Source organism: Lissotriton helveticus, chromosome 9, assembly GCF_964261635.1.
Source record: "Lissotriton helveticus chromosome 9, aLisHel1.1, whole genome shotgun sequence".
Classification (NCBI taxonomy): Eukaryota; Metazoa; Chordata; class Amphibia; order Caudata; family Salamandridae; genus Lissotriton; species Lissotriton helveticus.
This window is the reverse complement of record NC_136070.1, coordinates 597,314,243-597,334,381: the sequence shown is the minus strand read 5'-3', so window position 1 is coordinate 597,334,381 and position 20,139 is coordinate 597,314,243. Positions and strand designations below refer to the sequence as shown.

The 20,139-nt window shown below is 46.0% G+C and overlaps 1 protein-coding gene across 1 annotated transcript in view; it reads right to left on the bottom strand.

Moving 5' to 3' along the window:
- Positions 1-1,167: 1,167 nt before the first annotated feature.
- CSKMT (citrate synthase lysine methyltransferase) overlaps positions 1,168-20,139 on the bottom strand; it is a 38,009-nt gene continuing 19,037 nt past the window's right edge. The window contains exon 2 of the mRNA XM_078662119.1: positions 1,168-2,283. Within this exon, the coding sequence (XP_078518245.1) occupies positions 1,619-2,283 (665 nt within the window). The 3' untranslated portion in view covers positions 1,168-1,618. The remainder of the gene's footprint in view (positions 2,284-20,139) is intronic.

The following is a 20,139-nucleotide window of genomic DNA, read 5'->3' as shown; positions in this document are numbered from 1 at the left end:
TTTGGAGGGTGGTCAATCATCAATTTAAAGAATGGTACAGAATTGGTGATGAAAATGATAGGGGGATATGCGTGTATCAGGGAGACTGATGTTACTTTTCTATTTCTTGGAGGTCCTGGACGTGCTTGACATCTTGCTTCTATATACAAAAAATGCTTTAAAAGTTCTTAGCCTTTGTCCACTGGGAAGCTCAGAAAACAGTGGTCTGGGTGCTGATTCTGTCCAAGTTGGACTATTCTAATGCTCTCTATTTGGGTCTACCGGAATATCTAATACATCGGCTCCCAGTGGTACAGAACACCAGTCCGCCTTCCGTTTAAACTCACAAAGCAGTCTTCTGTGTCTTCTGTGTCTCTGTACCGTAAATAGCTGCACTGGTTGCCAGTGGGGCAAAGAATCACATTTAGAGCCCTAACAATTGCATACTGAGCATTCCATGGAGTTGGGCCTAAATATCTCAACGCCAGGATCCGAGAATATTGCCCTCCAAGGGCCTTGCTTTCGGAGGAACCACATCTGTTAAAGTCTCATGCTTTAAAAGAAAGAGACAAGGCGGCTCCTCCTTCTCCATTCGAGTCACCTTGATCTGGAATCAGATCCCTTTCCGACTCAGAAATATGCCTTATGAGACGTTCTTTCGGAAGCTTCTAAAAACGTACTTCTTTACCTATATTATGGTGTACCAGACCTGTATTTGCGCAAACGCCGGAGCAGCACGCTCTACAAATATAGTCATTCATTCATCGCCAAGAAATAGGAGGAACAACTTGGATGAAAGTTGGCGAGTAGGTCAAGCTCATTTGATGAACCAGCCAAAGAAGCAGGAAGGCCGGTGAAGAAAATTGCAATGGAGTGAGAGACTGTGGAAAATACAAGACAACCTGGGACGGGCATAACGGGGAGGGACATAGTGTGATCAGTTTGGAGAACGTGAGGTAAGTGTGGTCTGAGGTTGAATCCAGATTTTAAATATTCTAATGAAGTCCCAATACCGAGCTGAAGCAGTTTATTATGTAAGTGCCCTACTCCTCCTCCAGTCTCATGCTCTTGTCATCTTGCTCCCAAGCCCCGCTCCAGTATCATTCATTGGTTTCCAATCTTTGTAATTGTGGACTTGGGATCTTGTCAATCAAGTGAGCGGAGAAACAAAAAGTGCTTGAGAGCCACTGATTTTCATTGACATTTATTAAGTAGATAATTGTACTAGGCACATTTACCGCAGAGAAAGTGACCGTTAGCTGGAGATACATGCATCTAACAGTGCACCAGCGCATGAGGTAAGACTGATGGAGCATCTAGGTCCAGAAATGCCTGCATCTGAGGTGGGAAGTAAATACGTGAACAGTTGGCACATTCCAGTATTTTTAACAACAGTCGCTTGGGTGGCACAGTCTGGATGCAAGTTGTCAGCCACCTCTGAGCCATACACTGTGGACATTAACTATGGCCAGCCCTATCCCTTTGACATAAACTATGGCCAGCCCTAGGCCCTTGCAGGCTGGATGAGGTAATAATGTACATTTCATAATCAGTCCTGGTGGGGGTGGGGGGTGATGGGTGCAGGGTCAGAATGTAAGCTGTCAGACAGCCATGTTGACTACAGTATGGATGTAGGATGTCAGCAGGACAAGGTCGGCGCGGTCATGATGTAGGCATAGTATTGTATGCTTCCAACGGTCCCCAGATCCTGGACCCGAACACTAGCACTGCGCGCTTCCTCTCCACGGATCTGCTCCAAGAAAGACATGCGGGCGTCAGGGTCCTCATCCGAGAACTGAAGCAAACTACCACCAGGATGTAAAACCCTAAAGCACTCAGCCAGCATCAGGCTAGCTCTGCCCACCCCCTCCTTCCCTCGTAGCACGGCATCCATGGTGCCTTTATCCAGCACTAGGTTAAAAGTGTGTGAACTCAAGTGGGCCAGGTTTGTAGCATCGGCTTCCCTGTAGTGCAGCTCAGAGCCAGGGTTCAATGGAATGGGAGCCGTGGTAGCAAAGTGTTCTTGCATGGAGTCGATGGCCACTGGAGAGAAATCCACACAGGAAATGTGGAGTGGGTGAGGGGACTCCTTGAACAGCCCGAGCCCCAGGTCTGATGTCCCACAACCCACGTCCAGGACACGCCAGGACCCCATGGGCTTCTCGTTCTGCAGGAAGGTGTGCAAGAATCCTGCCACATGCTTGTAGCCAAAGAACCAGTCAAAGTAACGGAATGTGGAAGGACGCTTTTCCACGTAGAAACGGTCCCATGTGCTCTGTTTATGCATGTTGTGCTGCAGGTCATCTGCAAAAGGCATGGAGAAAAACAAATCAATTGTGAGATTCATATAAGTGTGCTATTCAATAGGTCGCTAATCGTACAATAGAGGTTGCCTTCAGCTGTTTATCACATGCTGAGAGTGAATTGTCATAGAAATAGTAAGATTACACAGAATACAATAATAAAGATCACTCAAATCCCAGTAACCAATGTGAGATGCTCCCCTCACACCATGGCCTGGCTAGTTATTATCTATGAAATATGAAAATGACAGGCATATCCGATGCAGACCCAACCAGCCCTGTCTTGCCCAACGAGATGCTCTAGTATCTAAATTGAAGCGGGCGGGATTGGTGGATGGGTTAACATGGGTGGAGGTACTCTATTAATGAGGGTCTTAAGACTACTAAAACAAATTCCTCTTACCGATATGCCATCTGCCCTCCAGTCAGAAATAACTATTTGCAGCACTCCATTGTCATTGCAATCACCCAGGCTTGCTGAGTAACACACTGGAGCTTGATAGCTTGCTACCTTCAACCTCTGTTGGGAAAAGAGTAGTTCATTACATAATTAGATAAGGCCTTCGTTGAACTGTCCGCCTCCATTGCTGCGAAGTCCTTCTGGCTGCTTCTGCCACTAAATAAATTCCAGATCGAATCAAGGGCATCAAGGGCATTTCTATGCTCAGCACCCTTCACCAAACAATGCTCTCAAAAGTACCCCCACCCTTGCAGGGCAAGAGTCAAAGAGGGCTCACTGTAGTTGCTTCCTGGACAAGGCGTGACTAGGTCCGCTTCTATTAGCCTGCACCAGGTTATCATAGGAGAGGAGATTGCTGGGCCTCTTAGTTACCACTCTGCAGCACACTCTAACTGGTCCAGGGGTCTCCAACATTTTCTGTAATGAGAGCTACTTCTGATCTGTGAAAATCGGTGTGAGCTACTGAAGGCAACTGACTTGCGTATTGTTACCAGACACTTCCTTGCCCAGCTTCAATGACATCAAACCCTAATGTCTATAGAGCCTAATACTATTTTTTGAATAAAACACAGTCACTAGGGGTAATCTAATGGGGCTTCCATGTGCATCAGTGAGTGCATTGTCTGTGCAGATGTATGTGAATGAATGGGATATATGTGTGTGGGTGACAGAGTTTGTGTTGTATGTACTTGTGGCACAGGACATACCTTTCACCATATGTGGCACAGTTACATGTACAGCACAATCATTTAACCATATTTTAATTAAATGGGACAAATGCTCTTGAAAAATATTCATAATAAGGAATAGTTTTCTGGACTTGATGGAACAATTTTCTGCACTTAACATTTCTTCCAATTTAAAAAATGGCTGTATTTTTCAGTTATTAATATGGCAGCTGTCTACCAGCCACTGGGAGCAAGATGCCTGCTGTGTGTAAATGCAACACTTTGAAATGGGAGAAAATTCAACTGAAGAGTTAACTTTATGTTTATGCGCATTACATAAAACTCATCATTTTAATTTTCTCCATTGTCAAAGCATCTTTAAAAACAGCAGGCATATTGGAAAATACAGTCATTTCTTTAAATGTGAGGTATTTAAAGTGAAGAAACATGCTTCATAAAATAGTAGGACTTTAAGACAATTCTTCATAGAAACATTTTTCTTCACTTTAAATTTCTCCCATATAAAAGAAAATGACTGTATTTGTCTGTTATAAATATGGCACTATGTCTACCAGCCACTGGGACACAAGATGCCTGCTGTCTGTAAACGTGACACTTTGAAAAGGGAGAAAATAAAAAATTTGTTAACTTAACGATTAAGCAAACTCTTCATTTTCTTTTTTTATCATTTAAAAGCATTCAGAAATATCATTTTGTTCGCATGCTTCAATATTGAGAAGAGAAGACTTTTATTTAAGAGTTAAATACTTCAGTGCTTCAATTCTGAAGCTCTGTGACCCAATGGGTCATAAATGTGAGTGGAGCACTGCCCACTATCAGGCTCTGTTATCTGCGGGAATGTAAAATAAGCATATCCTTTCCTTCATTTTAAAAGGAAAAGGTAACACCTATTTATTGTATTGCAGTTCCTAGTTAAAAATGAACTCAAAGCTGGGAGCTACTCTGAAAGTTTCACAAGCTACTCATTTCATTTCAATAAGCGTTATTTTGACAATGCTTTTCATAAAAGTATTTACAAAAACGCATCCAGTAAAAATATAAATAATGAAAATATACAGTAATCATAAAATCTTCCACATATGAGAGCCTAGGCATCGCAGCCTGCATGGTTGATTGGCAGATATATGCAACACATACCATCATCAATTAGACATCTCTGAAGCCAAGTGCAATACAGCAGTAAGAGCAGATTACATAATGAGATTTGTGTTAGTAAATGTACAATGGCACAGATGAAAAGAGACATAAACAACGGTGCACTGATTAAGATGGATATGTTTTAATAGGTTCTCTCTCTGCTGGGCACAGGGCTAACTTCCTAGACCTTAATGCCCAAATCCAGCCCAAGAACTTGGCAACCGAGCATGCGAACAGTGGCCAGCAGTCCGACATTAGAATCTGCTGTGCTGTGGAACTACTTCTTGTCCCCAAGGAGTTGCTTATGGGTTTAATCCATTTCTTGTAGAGGCCTACATTAGCTGGGAAAACAAACAGGACTTGGGCAATGGTTTCCTTAGAGTCAATGCATGTGGAACACATACCCCCCGATCCAGGTGCCCATTTGTTTGTATAGGATTTTAAGTGAAGAGAACCTCCCCTAAACTTGAAGTAGAGTTTTCTATCAAGTGGGACAGATATAATGTCCCAATAGACTTCCAAGGAAAACAGGATTTAAATTCTAAAAACCTCCCCGTCAGAGTTGAGCTCTACACCACTTGTACCTCACCTAGCAAAATTTCTAGCCAGTAGGGATTTTTCAGTTGTTCTGCTGAGGATATAAGAGCTGATTCAGAAAAGGGGGTGGTGATGAACAGAGTGCCTGAATTAAGCAGACCACTCTTACCCAGTCCAAAGATCAGGGCTTGATCCATCACCGTTTTTTAGCTCACTGCACCATCCCAGCTCAGAACTTGGCTATATGCAAATTAGTCTGTTCCTGTCCCAGTGCATGATGGGAACAGGGCAAACCAAACTACCAAGCCAATTCTTATACTGGGAAGGAAACAAGCTTCCGGGGACCGGTTTCTGCCATTTCAGGCGTCGTCGGCCCGGCTTGCTTGAATCCTGATGGTGCAATGAGCAAGGGACTCACATCTGAGTATACCCATCCACGCTTATGGTGGACAAAATGATTCAGAAAAGGGGGTGGTGATGAACAGAGTGCCTGAATTAAGCAGACCACTCTTACCCAGTCCCAAGATCAGGGCTTGATCCATCACCGTTTTTTAGCTCACTGCACCATCCCAGCTCAGTTCATCACCACCCCCTTTTCTGTATCGTTTTTGGCCACTATAGGTGTGGCAGGGTATACTCAGACATGAGTCCCTTTCTCACTGCTCCATCAGGATTCAAGCAAGCCGGGCCGAAGAGGCTGAAATGCCAGAAACCGGTCCCCGGTAGCTTGTCTCCTTTCTGGTGAAGAATTGGCTTTGTAGTTTGGTCTGCCCTGTTCCCATGATGCACTGGGCCAGGGACAGACTAATTTGCATATAGCCAGGTTCTGAGCTGGGATGGGGCAGTGAGATCAATAACGGTGATGGATCAAGCCCTGATCTTTGGACTGGGTAAGAGTGGTCTGCTTAATTCAGACACTCTGTTCATCACCACCCCCTTTTCTGTATCGAGGATATAAGAGCGCCGGTTGGATTGTCCCATAGTTCTTTCCTTCCTAAGTCAGTCAATGTCTTTTTGACATGTTGGAGCCAGTCAATTTTATGGGTTCCATCGGCATCCATAACATCCCTTAGGTTGGTGGCATAATGGGCCAACTCAGGTACAGGCCACAGACTTGACCAATATAGTGGTGGAGGGATTCTTGCTTTATTGACTATGACCTTCCTGCCTAGATCCAGCATCAAAGGTTTTAAAGATGTGCTTTGTGGGAGCCGTGCCACATTCCTCAGAAACGTATTCTCCAAACTACTGAGAGTAGACATGTTCGAGAAGCCCCATAATTCCAAGCCATAAAGGGTTGAGCCCAAGACCTTGGCATCATTCATCGGCAGGACTGGATTGATAGGCTTGGAGAGGGGACTGCTATGCTAATGCACCAGTGAGTTGTCGATGTTTGAAGGTAATTATTTCCACTTGGGGGTTACATGGCATATTCGAGGCCAAGGTGACACCCAAATGGCTAAAGACCTCAGTTCTCTCAAGAGGCTTGTCCCCCAATATTACACTCACCTTGAAGAATTTATGCTGTTTGAACAACATGAATTTTGTCTTTGCTGTATTTATCACAAGACCTCACACCCTGCAAAATTCCTCAAAGTGGAACAGTGCATGCTGCAACTCACTGGGGGGTTTTGAAATTAGTAGGGTGTCATCCGCAAACATTAATATGGGGATTTCCAAACCAGCCAGTGACTGGGCATCAGTTGGGAGGCTGAAAAGAAACTGAACAATGCTCATAAGAAACAATGAGAATACCGTGGGGCCAAAACACACATTCTGGTGCACCCCTTGGCAAATGGGAAAGAGATCAGTGAGTTTGCCCTGGGTTCCCCATCACACTTGGATGAAATTATCTTTGTGCAATCGACTTATCAAAGATAGCAGGTCTGGAGGTATGCCCAATTTGCACACAGGGGCGGCCTTAGGCATGTGCAAGCTGTGCACCTGCACAGGGCCGCCAAACCCCAGGGGCCGCCACGCCAATATATATCCTTAATATAATAATCCTCTGAGGATGGATACATATTTGCGTGGCGGCCCATGGCAGGGATTTGGCGGCCTCCGGCTCTGTTCCACTTCCAAACACCCTGACCCCCCCCCACCTCTTCACTGGCCTCCGCGCCTGCGTTCCTCCTGGTTCCTGATTGGCTTCTGTTTTTCCCTACCCACTGCTGGCCCGCTGGTACAGGCGTATATAACGTTGCAAGCAAAATGAAGAGAATTTGAGTACACAAATCTGGTTATTCGAAACGAAAGAGAAAGGCGGCTCAGCAGGCTTTCGTAGCATCACAGGAAGGAGCAATCCTGAACGTTATCACCCAAGGGAAACCTAAAGATGGAGAATCCTAAAGCCAGAGTACTGCTGATGCACTAGGTAAAACAGGCACAGACGACCATAAACAAGAAAAAAAAAATTGATATCCATGAGCAGAATTATACTCGTGGCGGCCCCTGGCAGGGATGTTTCCGGGCAAAGAAGCCACTGATTCTTTCTCTGTGGGGGGCTGTGGGTCCGGGGCCCCTGTCATGGCCCTGGCACTGCAGCCGTCTGTGCCAGTCCCTCACGTCGTGTGTCACAATATACCCTCCTCCTCCTACATTTTATTGTTCTGAGACGAATTCGGAAGGGTAGGAGCAGCCGCAGGTACTGGTCATCCAACGCCTTTTCTGGACGTTTTATTAAAACACCTTCCTGAGCTCCGGGGGGGCTCCGCCCTGCCCCCCTCTTCCGGGGCCCCCTACCTACGCTCCCTGCCCAGGGCCGCCATGAGCCTAGAGCCGCCCCTGTTGCACAGAAATAGCCGGAGTTTCTTACGGAAGACCAAGCCCTTGGGCCAGGCTTCTATTAAATGGTCAATTTCTTCAAGGGTGCTTTCATCTGGTTTTGCTGAATTTTTGGGATTTTTGGCGATACCCTGGACCTGATCCAACGTCTTGCATTTACCCATAATGCAAGGAACTAGTCCCCACTACCCATATAAAATTGCCAAGAAGTATAGAACAAACAATACAGAAATAACACAAAATACCCCAGTCTCCCAGACCAATAGATCTGGCAAAGCGTTTGTTATGACATAATTGTACGAAAGCGTCTTGCTCCCAGCCACTAAACTATGTGTCTACACATTGGGGTCCATATCATCAATTTGATCGATGAGGACAGTAACTTAAAATGTCCCGATGATCGAACTAAGAGGGAGGCTTAGCCCAGCATCCTCCGGGTTCTGACAGGTGTGGACGAGCTCTCCTGGGACTGTGCAGCCGTTTAAATGAAGTAGATGGGGGGGGGGGGCAGCAGGTAATACAACACGGAATTCTGGGAGTTTAAATGCCCAGCAGCTGAACAGTGCATCGGCTCCCCCCTGTAAGTATGATGTAATCTTGGGCAGTAGATAAAAGCAATTCCCCAGCACAAACAAACGCAGAGTAATGTCAAAAGCTCCCCAGCACAATTTGCAGGCAGAGTCAATGTCCAAGTGCCTCCCCCGCACAGCAGGACTGTGGAACCATTTAAATGGAATAGATTGCGAGCAGCTGGTAATGTAACGGGATTCTGGAGTGCAATAAGCAGGCAGTCAATGTCCAAGCATTTCCCCCAACTACTACTGGTAGCTTGTGATTAACTGGTTGTAGACACCTGATTTAGTCTTTCTCATTGTTACTCCTGGTTTCTCAATTTCATCAGGGTCTCCTCAAGGTTACACCGACAACTCAACCTATCTTGAGCCTGGCAGAAGGTACTAATGTCCACAAATGCCAGATCTGCATAAATACTGCACAGTGCCAGTTCCCCATAATGGCCTTGCTTCTTTCTGATCAGTCAACATCACCAATTTCTGACTGACTGTCAACCCCTGATTCTTTACTCAATGCCAAATGGACTTACATTCTGAGCTCATTCCGTTGCCCTAAAGTCTCCCCCAGGTGACAAAATGAACAAGCATTGAAAATGCAATAGGTCTCACCCTCATTTAAGTTAAAGCAATTCTGTTTGTAATTAGGTAGCTTTTTAGCTTTGCTTTTATTAGTGTTTTTCAAACGTTCATGTACATTCATGTACATACCATGCACTGTATGCATATATGTATATGAATGCTTGCATTTATATTTGTATTTATATAGACATGCAGATTATATGTATGTATATAAATATACACACATACATATATATAAATGCATATGCATATATATGCATATATATATGCATATGTGTAGAGAGAGGTAGAGAGAGGTGTAGAGGTAGAGAGGTAGAGGTAGAGAGATAGCGGTAGAGAGTAGTAGAGAGGTAGAGAGTAGAGGATGAGTAGTAGAGAGTAGTAGAGAGAGTAGCAGAGAGTGAGTAGTAGAGAGTGAGTAGTAGAGAGTGAGTAGTAGCGAGTAGTAGAGAGTGGGTAGTAGAATGAGTAGCAGAGTGAGTAGTAGAGAGAGAGTAGTAGAGAGTGAGTAGTAGAGAGTGAGTAGTAGAGTGAGTAGTAGAATGAGCAGTAGAGTGAGTAGTAGAGAGTGAGTAGTAGAGAGTAGTAGTGAGTAGTAGAGAGTGAGTAGTAGAGAGTGAGTAGTAGAGATTGAGTAGTAGAGTGTGAGTAGTAGAGAGTAGTAGAGTGAGTAGTTTAGAGGAGTAGAGAGTGAGTAGTAGAGTAAGTAGTAGAGAGTGAGTAGTAGAGCGTAGTAGAGAGTAGTAGTGAGTAGTAGAGAGTGAGTAGTAGAGAGTAGTGGAGTAGAAGAGAGTGAGTAGTAGAGTAGTAGAGAGTTAGTAGTAGAGTGAGTTGTAGAGAGTAGTAGAGAGTGAGTAGTAGAGAGCAAGTAGTAGAGTGTGCAGTAGAGAGTGTAGTAGAGAGTGTGTAGTAAAGAGTGAGTAGTAGAGGGTAGTGGAGTTGTAAAGAGTGAGTAGTAGAGGGTAGTAGAGAGTGTGCAAGCATGGCTAAACCACTGTGATTTATTAATGATTTCTTTTAAATAACTATCTTTTAAAATAAATAGAACAAGTTAGCCAGATATTTAAGCATACTGTATTATAACGATTAACATATTGGCAAACAAATTCTGACTACTATTCCCTCTGACTCCTTCCCTCCCACAACACGCTCTCCAGTTCAGTGTTTCGCTCATTTGCCGCACTGTCTGCCTCCTTCGGAAACACCAGGAATCCCGATTATGTTAATTATCACAGAATCCCTCTAATTTTAGTGAAGATGCCACCGGCCAGCTCCCCAGTCAGAAAATTGTCCCAGCACCTCTGTACCTGGAGGGCAGTGGGGGAGCGGATTATGTTAGGTGTGCACAACCAATAACAAAACCGTAGCCGTTTGTTTTGTTATTACTGTGCCACGTGACACAGTGCAACACATTTGCATGGCAGGGACTTCCATCCGCAGCCTACCCGTCCTAAAACCACGGGCAGCCGCCCAGACTGGCTCCACACAGACAGGAGGAGTGTCCGGGGGAGGCAGGCCTAATTCAATGCCTACCTGTGCCTATGTTGCAGCCTGGGATCCCTCATGCCCAGCCTTGTGGTGCCCAAGCCAGGGGCAAGCTGAGCCAGCTCTGTAGCTCCTGACTGCAAGGAGCACCGAGCTATCCCATCTCCTGTGCCTGCTACTGTACTACGGGAGAAGTGTGGCTCAGTGGTTAGAGGCGGCAGACCCGGAATCTGAGATCGACCGTGGACCAGGGTTCGATTCCCCGCCTCGGCGGGTCTCGGGCTCATAAATTCCACGGTCTCGACAATTCTCGCTCCGGTGCCTACTCGACTCACGGGGTCACACTCTGCGACTCTGGGCAATAGCTTGCTTAATCTCCACATCAGCCCCTCGCGGCGGGATGCCTGGCTTTCACCTTGTGGATACCCTACCGGGGTTTCTCACAGGGGAATACCAGGACGGGTTCCCTAAGCAAGCGCGGAGATGCCCCAGGGTAAGTCCTGCGCTATATAAGTTTCATACATACTGTGCTCCTGCTATCTGCCTGTTTAGTACCTTTTCATTTTGTACTGGAGGGGCATGTGATACACGGGAGTTAGAACAGTGTCGTGTGCAGGGGTAGAAATGCGAAATGGCATGCAACAGGACAGGGTTGAGATGCCGTGCCAGTGCACTGCTGAGGTTTATTGCAGCTGTGCTGAAAAAGCAGGGGTGCCCGGTCAGGACTGGAGTGCTTCGGCGAAGCCATTTGTTGGCAAGGAGTGAGAGGCACATGACGCCTCTCATGTTGGGTTAACACTCGCACCACAGTGAGCGCAGAGGTTCAGGAATGAGGTACCTTTCTGCTATGAGCGGCCCCGCAGAAGGCAGCAGGGGTATGGTAGGACCAAACGAAGGTGCGCGGGTATAGCGTGTGTACAGAAGTATTTGTTATTGCGTTACTGGAAAAGCAGGGGTGCCACAGGCGCTTTATGTGCCTTGGGAAGGCACTGCCCCGCACACATTAGAACTGCTGTTGTCTCCCGCTTGTAAATGAAGTGACTGGTACTCGTGGGCCCTCACCGGTCCAGCGCTCCTTTACTTCGCACTGGGTCATGCTGTCACGTACTGGAGCGGGGCTCATTGAAACCAGAGAATGGTATTTATAAAAATCTCTGCGCTCTAGATTAAATAAATGTTGCGCCTTATCGAAAGTAATTATGCCTGTAGAATCTGTGAAATCCCCAATAGTCTTTACACCAAGCTCATCCCATCGACTCGTTACATTATCATAGAACACCTCCGGTAATGAGGGGTTCTTGAACAGGGGGGTATAATAATTCATTCTTCCAAGTCCCAGCTTTTTCCGGACCGAAGTCCAAACCGATATTGCTGCCCCAAGTGTCTTGAACGTAACTTTCTTGTAATAGTTTGCCTCACTGAACGTTAAAAGCCAATTGTTGGCCTCAGTTGTTATAAGTTCATATATATCTGGGATGCCCTCGCTACCCCTCCATTTATCCGAAGTAGTGCCCCCTCACAGCCCTCTAATATATTGGAGGACCGACGCCCAATAATATGCCCTGAAGTCAGGTACTGTCAAGCCCCCTCAATCCCTTGCGAGATACATAAACTTAATGGCCCTTCGTGTTCTGCCTTGCGCCCAGATGGCTCACTTTGCCACTGGATTCAAGCAAGCCGGGCTGAAGAAGGCTGTAATGCCAGAAACCGGTCCTCGGAAGCTTGTTTCGGGTCCAGGGAAGGCATGGCTTGGCAGTTCGGGCTGGACTGTTCCCATGAGGCACAGGGTCAGACTGATTTGCATATAGCCATGTCTGAACTGGGGTGGCAGAGTGGGCTAAAGAACGGTGATGGATTAAACCCAGATCTTTTGACTGGGTGTGAGTGTTTGATTGGTTCAGATGCTCCGTCCATCACCACCCCCTTTTGTACCGCTTTGGCCGCCATAAGTGTGGCAGGGTATGCTCAGACGTGAGTCCCTTGCTCTCTTTGCCACTGGATTCAAGCAAGCCGGGCTGAAGAAGGCTGTAATGCCAGAAACCGGTCCTCGGAAGCTTGTTTCCGGTCCAGGGAAGGCATGGCTTGGCAGTTCGGGCTGGACTGTTCCCATGAGGCACAGGGTCAGACTGATTTGCTTATAGCCATGTCTGAACTGGGGTGGCAGAGTGGGCTAAAGAACGGTGATGGATTAAACCCAGATCTTTTGACTGGGTGTGAGTGTTTGATTGGTTCAGATGCTCCGTCCATCACCACCCCCTTTTGTACCGCTTTGGCCGCCATAAGTGTGGCAGGGTATGCTCAGACGTGAGTCCCTTGCTCTCTTTGCCACTGGATTCAAGCAAGCCGGGCTGAAGAAGGCTGTAATGCCAGAAACCGGTCCTCGGAAGCTTGTTTCCGGTCCAGGGAAGGCATGGCTTGGCAGTTCGGGCTGGACTGTTCCCATGAGGCACAGGGTCAGACTGATTTGCTTATAGCCATGTCTGAACTGGGGTGGCAGAGTGGGCTAAAGAACGGTGATGGATTAAACCCAGATCTTTTGACTGGGTGTGAGTGTTTGATTGGTTCAGATGCTCCGTCCATCACCACCCCCTTTTGTACCGCTTTGGCCGCCATAAGTGTGGCAGGGTATGCTCAGACATGAGTCCCTTGCTCTCTTTGCCACTGGATTCAAGCAAGCCGGGCTGAAGAAGGCTGTACTGCCAGAAACCGGTCCTCGGAAGCTTGTTTCCGGTCCAGGGAAGGCATGGCTTGGCAGTTCGGGCTGGACTTTTCCCATGAGGCACAGGGTCAGACTGATTTGCATATAGCCATGTCTGAACTGGGGTGGCAGAGTGGGCTAAAGAACGGTGATGGATTAAACCCAGATCTTTTGACTGGGTGTGAGTGTTTGATTGGTTCAGATGCTCCGTCCTTCACCACCCCCTTTTGTCCCTTGCTCACTTTGCCACTGGAATCAAGCAAGCCGGGCAGAAGAAGGCTGTAATGCCAGAAACCGGTCCTCGGAAGGTTGTTTCCGGTCCAGGGAATGGAAGGCATGGCTTGGCAGTTCGGGCTGGACTGTTCCCAGATGAAGCGGTTGGCAACTCCCTCAATCTCTTTAAACCAATTATTTTTGAATTTAAGTGGAATCGTCCTGAATAGATATAGGACTTTTGGGAGGAATATCATTTTTATTATATTGCAGCGACCTACTATCGTCAGATGCAGGTTATTCATTCTATCTAAATCTTTTTTAGATTTTTGAATTACAGGGGCCAAATTATTTTCCACTATCTTTGTTAGATCTGATGTTATTGTTATTCCAAGATATACAGCTGAATCTGTTACTCTTCTTTGGTCAGCCAGTGTGATTTTGTTATTGACCACAATTTGCGTCTTACCTTGGTTTAATTTATAGCCAGACAATGCCCCGTAAATACCTGCCTCTCTTTCTATTTCAGCCAGAGCCGATACAGGTTCTGACGATGTGATTGCTAGGTCATCTGCATAGCCTAACATTTTGGTTTCGTACCCGTTCAGTGTTATTGGCAGGATGTTTCTATTTAATCTAGAGCGCAGAGATTTTTATAAATACCTGCAGATTAGGTCGGCTTTGCTAAAGAAACAAGGAGGAAATAAGGTATTTGAAAGAGAAGTAGTTATGGAGCGACTGCAAAGCCAGGAGGGGTGCTCAATTTCACATATGTATGAAGAACTGAGCCAGTACAAGGAAGATGATGGGGGAAAGTCTCGGCAAAGTGGAGAATCAAATTGAATATAGTTGGGAACGAGTTTGAAACCTCGCTCAAACTGGCGAGCATAGTACTAAAGGTAGCGAACCTCCAGGCTCAACTTTATAAAAACCATTTTTGAACTATATTATACACCGAATAGAATAGCTCGTTGGGGGGGTACAAGTGGTATAAGCTGCCCGCGATGCCAAAGCACGGAAGCAGACACGATCCATATGTTTGCTTCATGCCCCATCTTAGATCCATTTAAAAGGGCAATAGAACAGTTTATGGCAAGAGCAATGGGGATCCATATAAGCTTAACTCATGAAGTAATGGTATTGGGAGTAATGAGAAAAGGAGTCCCCGTAGCTCACCAGGAATTCATATTTCTGGCCATGGCTATAAGTAGGATATGTATAGCATTTTTATAGAAAGATCCAAACCCCCCAACGTTTCAACAATGGCTGTCTCGGCTCCTAGCTATATATAATCTCGAGAAGGCACTATATGAGAAAAAACAAGGATGGAAGGCAAAGCAACTAGGGAAACAAATCTCGGCTCCAGTTTTAGAATGGAAACAGAGGCTGGAAAGTAATTAGAGGGGAAGGGTTAGGAGCATTGTATCTATGTTTAAAAACTAGGGGGACTCTCGCCAGAGAGGATGAAAGATGGGTAGGATGGGAACAGAGTTGTATGAAGGGTGGACTAACAGGAATTGATATCAGCAACAACACCATGATGTATGAGGGGTTCCGTACATCATGAAGATAGAAGCAGATACTTAATAGTGTTGTTAAGATGCAAGGATTTGTATAAAGTGAAAAATTCTTTTTTTTTTGTTTTTCTCTTTTGCTAAGCTGAATGTACATGGATCACCTTTATCTAATTTCTGTACCAATGAAATGATGAAATAATGAATTTATGATGATAAATAAAAAAAAATTTTAAAAGAGACCAGAGAATGACCACACCCGGAATGTGGAATGGCCGGGGTGGGGTCAGAAACAGGCAGAAATCATTGGTCTTTGACAAAGGCACACAATTGGACAGCTGGCCTAAAGAACAATACATAAAGCCCTCAGACTCTGACGAATTATTGAAAAAGAAATTTTTGAGGATAAATTCGCTAGCCTTCATGATGGAAAGCATATTGTGCGCAGACCACTGAGAGTTGCATGTTAGTCACATAGAAGTGAATATGGAATCAACGTTAAGACATAAGGAGGCCTGTCGACTTTTGCCAGCATGGCAACGATCATGACATGGTTTGGCAAGGATATATAATGCAGAATGAGACTGTAGCTTCCTTTTCCTAGAGTGTTTATGCATATCCATAATATTCATTTCAGATATTTTGCATTATCCAGGATCAAAATGCATGGTATAAACACTTGATTACATGAGTCATAACTTAGTTCACATTTATGGAATTATTTTCCTGTGCAATCTTTGATGACAAGTAGGTGCGGGCACAGAGAAGGGGACCAACCTGCAAACAAAATATCCAGATGGGCTCCAGGTTGGAGAAATCGGCGGAGAGGCAGTACAAACAGCATCAATGGTCCACGGTAAAAAATGAAACGGTCCGAGAAACGTGTGGTTTATCTCAGCTAATCACTCAACAAGCGCACATCAGCCAAGTCAACTTTTGACGGGTACTATCTCACTTTAAATTAGACCTGACTTTTAGCAAGGTGCATCTGCTGTTTATAGGCCCATAGATATTAATGGGAGAATTCAACTTCCAGGAAGTGGTTTTGCTTTAAAAGTAAGGACTGGCTGAAAGCGCCACGTGAATGTTCGAAATACGTTAAGCTCTTCCCGGGAGACCATATACAGCCAAGGACTGCGAATGCAGACAGTACTGTTGGTATATCTCAGTGAATACGGCACCCAGAGGCAAGGGAGAGTACCTCGCTGCTCACTTGTGCCTCAAAGCGTCAGATTTGGCTTTTTAACCAACCAAACGCTAACTGCTGGGATTTGTTTGCCCATATGTAAAACGGTAGAAACAAAACTACAAACCCCAGAATGCAACAGTCAGCTGGCTGAAACTACAGAAATGCTCGAACGTGCCACGCAAGACATGCGGAACCATTGTCTGCTGCGGAACAGACGTCTCTCAAGGCATTTGACTGTTGGTATATCTCAGTGAATACGGCACCCGGAGGCACAGGAGAGTACCTCGCTGCTCACTTGTGCCTCAAAGCGTATCACTTAACATTCTGACAAAGGTCCGAGCTGGAGTAGGGCGTGAACCCTCAGCTTCCTTCAAGAACGGAGCTGAGATGAGCTAATGTCCCCACCCCTCTGGGAGACTGGTTTCAACTTTACACAGAAAAGGGGAGAGGGTCAACTACTCATCTACCCCAAACCCCCTCGGTCAACATACTAACACCAAGAGGGGTAGAGAGGAAACAGAAGGGATTTACGTACAGTGGCACAAGTTGTGATAGAACAAGTGCAGTGAAACAAGTGGTTAAACCTGGCTCATGGGTAACCTATAGTTCACCTTTATTCCAGGGTCCCCAGGCCAGGATTAAAATAGAGAAGGATGGGCATGTTATAGAGGTGACTAGGTACTCACAACACCCCTCCTTAAACTGCAGGTTGGTTGCGCTAACTGTGATTTTATGGCTGCTAATGTTTTTATAACGTGTGTAATCTAGAAGTATTTACGTGATTGCACTATCTATACTGTTATGACCATTGCCTAGTGGCAAAGTGATTTTATGGGATTATGGTATAGTGTATTTTATGTACAATACAAAGGGCATTTTTATATAACCTTATTGTAATAATCCAGGAAACAGGTAGGATTGTAAGTAGATTTATTCAGCAGCACAGCATCATGTAGTCAGCTACCAGTCCAAGAACAACTGACATTGAGATGCAGAATGCATCATTAAGAAAGTTCTGAGAACCAGAACACTGTGCAGGAAGGCTCATGCACTTAAAGGGGAAGTAATGAAAGACAAGATAACTATGCAGGATGTAACACATCTTCCCCCTAAAAAAAAAACTAGAAATAAAACATATGTACAAAATCATAAAACAATTAAACATATGTACAGAATCATGAAAACAAGCAAAGCAATATTTCATACTTAAACATATGTACAGAATCATGAAAACAAGCAAAGCAATATTTCAAACATAGTCTCGTAAAGACATGGGTGTCTTACGAATGCGGGAATCCTCCTTGATCCTAGAAGCAATGGTGTCTGGAGGAAGTCTAGAACACACACTAGGTGCGGAATTATCACAATTATGAGAATCAAAATGAGTATTCACAACATGAGTATTTACATCAACTTGGACAGGGCACTTTGCAACTTTGCTTACATTCCAGACCTTTCCATCTTGTGTGATAACAGAGTTATTAAAAACATTTTTGATCTGGATAGGTCTGCCATATTTGCTCATTCCTTTATTGACAAAAGAAGGTTTCATAATCTTGACCCAATCACCAACAGCCAAACCATGCTCTCTTACTTTCCACCTCTTGTTATACCATTCAGCCGATTTCTTTTGTTTACAAGAAACTCTGTCCGCCAGATTCTTAACATCCACAGCATCTTCACCAAAACCTTTACATTTCTCCTTGAACCACCAAGGGCAGATGACAGATGCTGGATCCCTTCCCTTTAATAGTTTGAAAGGACTCACTTCAGTAGTAGTGTGGGGAGTTATACGGTAGTTCCAAAGTTTCTCCCTAAGAGCATTCAACCAGTTACCTTTTTCCTTGATAGAATCAACAACAAAGTTTTTTAACACCCGATTAAAACGCTCAACCTGACCATTTTCGTGCGGTTCATAAAGAGACGTTCTGACATGTTTGATATTACAGGACTGTAAAAATGACTGCATCTCAGACGAGACTAATTGAACTCCGTTGTCTGATACTAAAACAGAAGGACAACCCTCTCTGGAAAACACTTCTTGAAAAAACGTAATAATAACTTCAGAAGTAATCCTGGATACAAATTTCACTTCTGGCCATTTGGAATGGTAATCAATAATTACTAAAGCAAAACGAGAAGACTCAGGTAAAATATTGAAAGGGCCAGAGATGTCAAAAGCAATTTTTTTCCACGGAATCTCAGGCCACACTACAGATTTAAGAGGAGGAACAAAGACCTTCAACATTTTATCTTTGTCACAACACTCAGTGCATTCTCTAACCACACGATCCACAAACTTGTCCAAACCTGGCCACCAAAGGTTCAATCTAATAAGTCGCTTCATTGCAGAAATTCCCGGATGGGTCTTATGTGCTAACTTGAGTATCAGATCCTGAACTCCAACAGGTGGGACACACTTGTCCCCTTTAAAAACTAAATTCCCTTCACAAAACAACTCACCAGCAACATTAAACAAGCATTTACAATGCAATGGTTTTGCCTTTGTTAAAGTTAGAGCTATTGGCATTGCTCTCGACATTATTTTTATTTATGTTTTTTTAACATAAATAAATGGCATTGTCATTTACAATGCCACTAGCTTTATCTCTCGCAAATGACACACACACACAGAGCCCCCCCCCCACACACACAGAGCCCCCCACACACACAGCCACAAAGAGCCCCCACACACACAGCCACACAAAGCCCCCCCCACACACAGCCACACAAAGCTTCCTACACACACAGCCACACAAAGCTTCCCACACACACAGCCACACAGAGCCCTCCACACACACCCACACAGCACAAGCAGGCAACAGGGGCACACGGAGGCACAAGCAGGCAACAGGGGCACACGGCGGCACAAGCAGGCAACAGGGGCACACGGAGGCACAAGCAGGCAACGGGGGCACACGGAGGCACAAGCAGGCAACGGGGGCACACGGAGGCACAAGCAGGCAACAGGGGCACACGGAGGCACAAGCAGGCAACAGGGGCACGAAAACGGAGGCACAAGCAGGCAACAGGGGCACACAGAGGCACAAGCAGGCAACAGGGGCACACAGAGGCACAAGCAGGCAACAGGGGCACACAGAGGCACAAGCAGGCAACAGGGGCACACAGAGGCACAAGCAGGCAACAGGGGCACACAGAGGCACAAGCACGCAACAGGGGCACACAGAGGCACAAGCAGGCAACAGGGGCACACAGAGGCACAAGCAGGCAACAGGGGCACACGGAGGCACAAGCAGGCAACGGGGCACACGGAGGCACAAGCAGGCAACAGGGGCACACGGAGGCACAAGCAGGCAACAGGGGCACGAAAACGGAGGCACAAGCAGGCAACAGGGGCACACGGAGGCACAAGCAGGCAACAGGGGCACACAGAGGCACAAGCAGGCAACAGGGGCACACAGAGGCACAAGCAGGCAACAGGGGCACACGGAGGCACAAGCAGGCAACAGGGGCACACGGAGGCACAAGCAGGCAACAGGGGCACACGGAGGTACAAGCCGGCAACAGGGGCACACGGAGGCACAAGCAGGCAACAGGGGCACACAGAGGCACAAGCAGGCAACAGGGGCACACAGAGGCACAAGCACGCAACAGGGGCACGAAAACGGAGGCACAAGCAGGCAACAGGGGCACGAAAACGGAGGCACAAGCAGGCAATAGGGGCACACGGAGGCACAAGCAGGCAACAGGGGCACACAGAGGCACAAGCAGGCAACAGGGGCACACAGAGGCACAAGCAGGCAACAGGGGCACACAGAGGCACAAGCAGGCAACAGGGGCACATGGAGGTACAAGCAGGCAACAGGGGCACACGGAGGCACACGCAGGCAACAGGGGCACACGATTACTGGTGGCTGACATTATTTCATGAAGTCGACCCATCACTTGTTTTGCTTTCCTTAAACAGAACAGTCAAAACCTAAAAAGCAGAGCAACACATCATGTTTTTTGAAGCCCTGCCTCTCCTAATGTCTTCTAG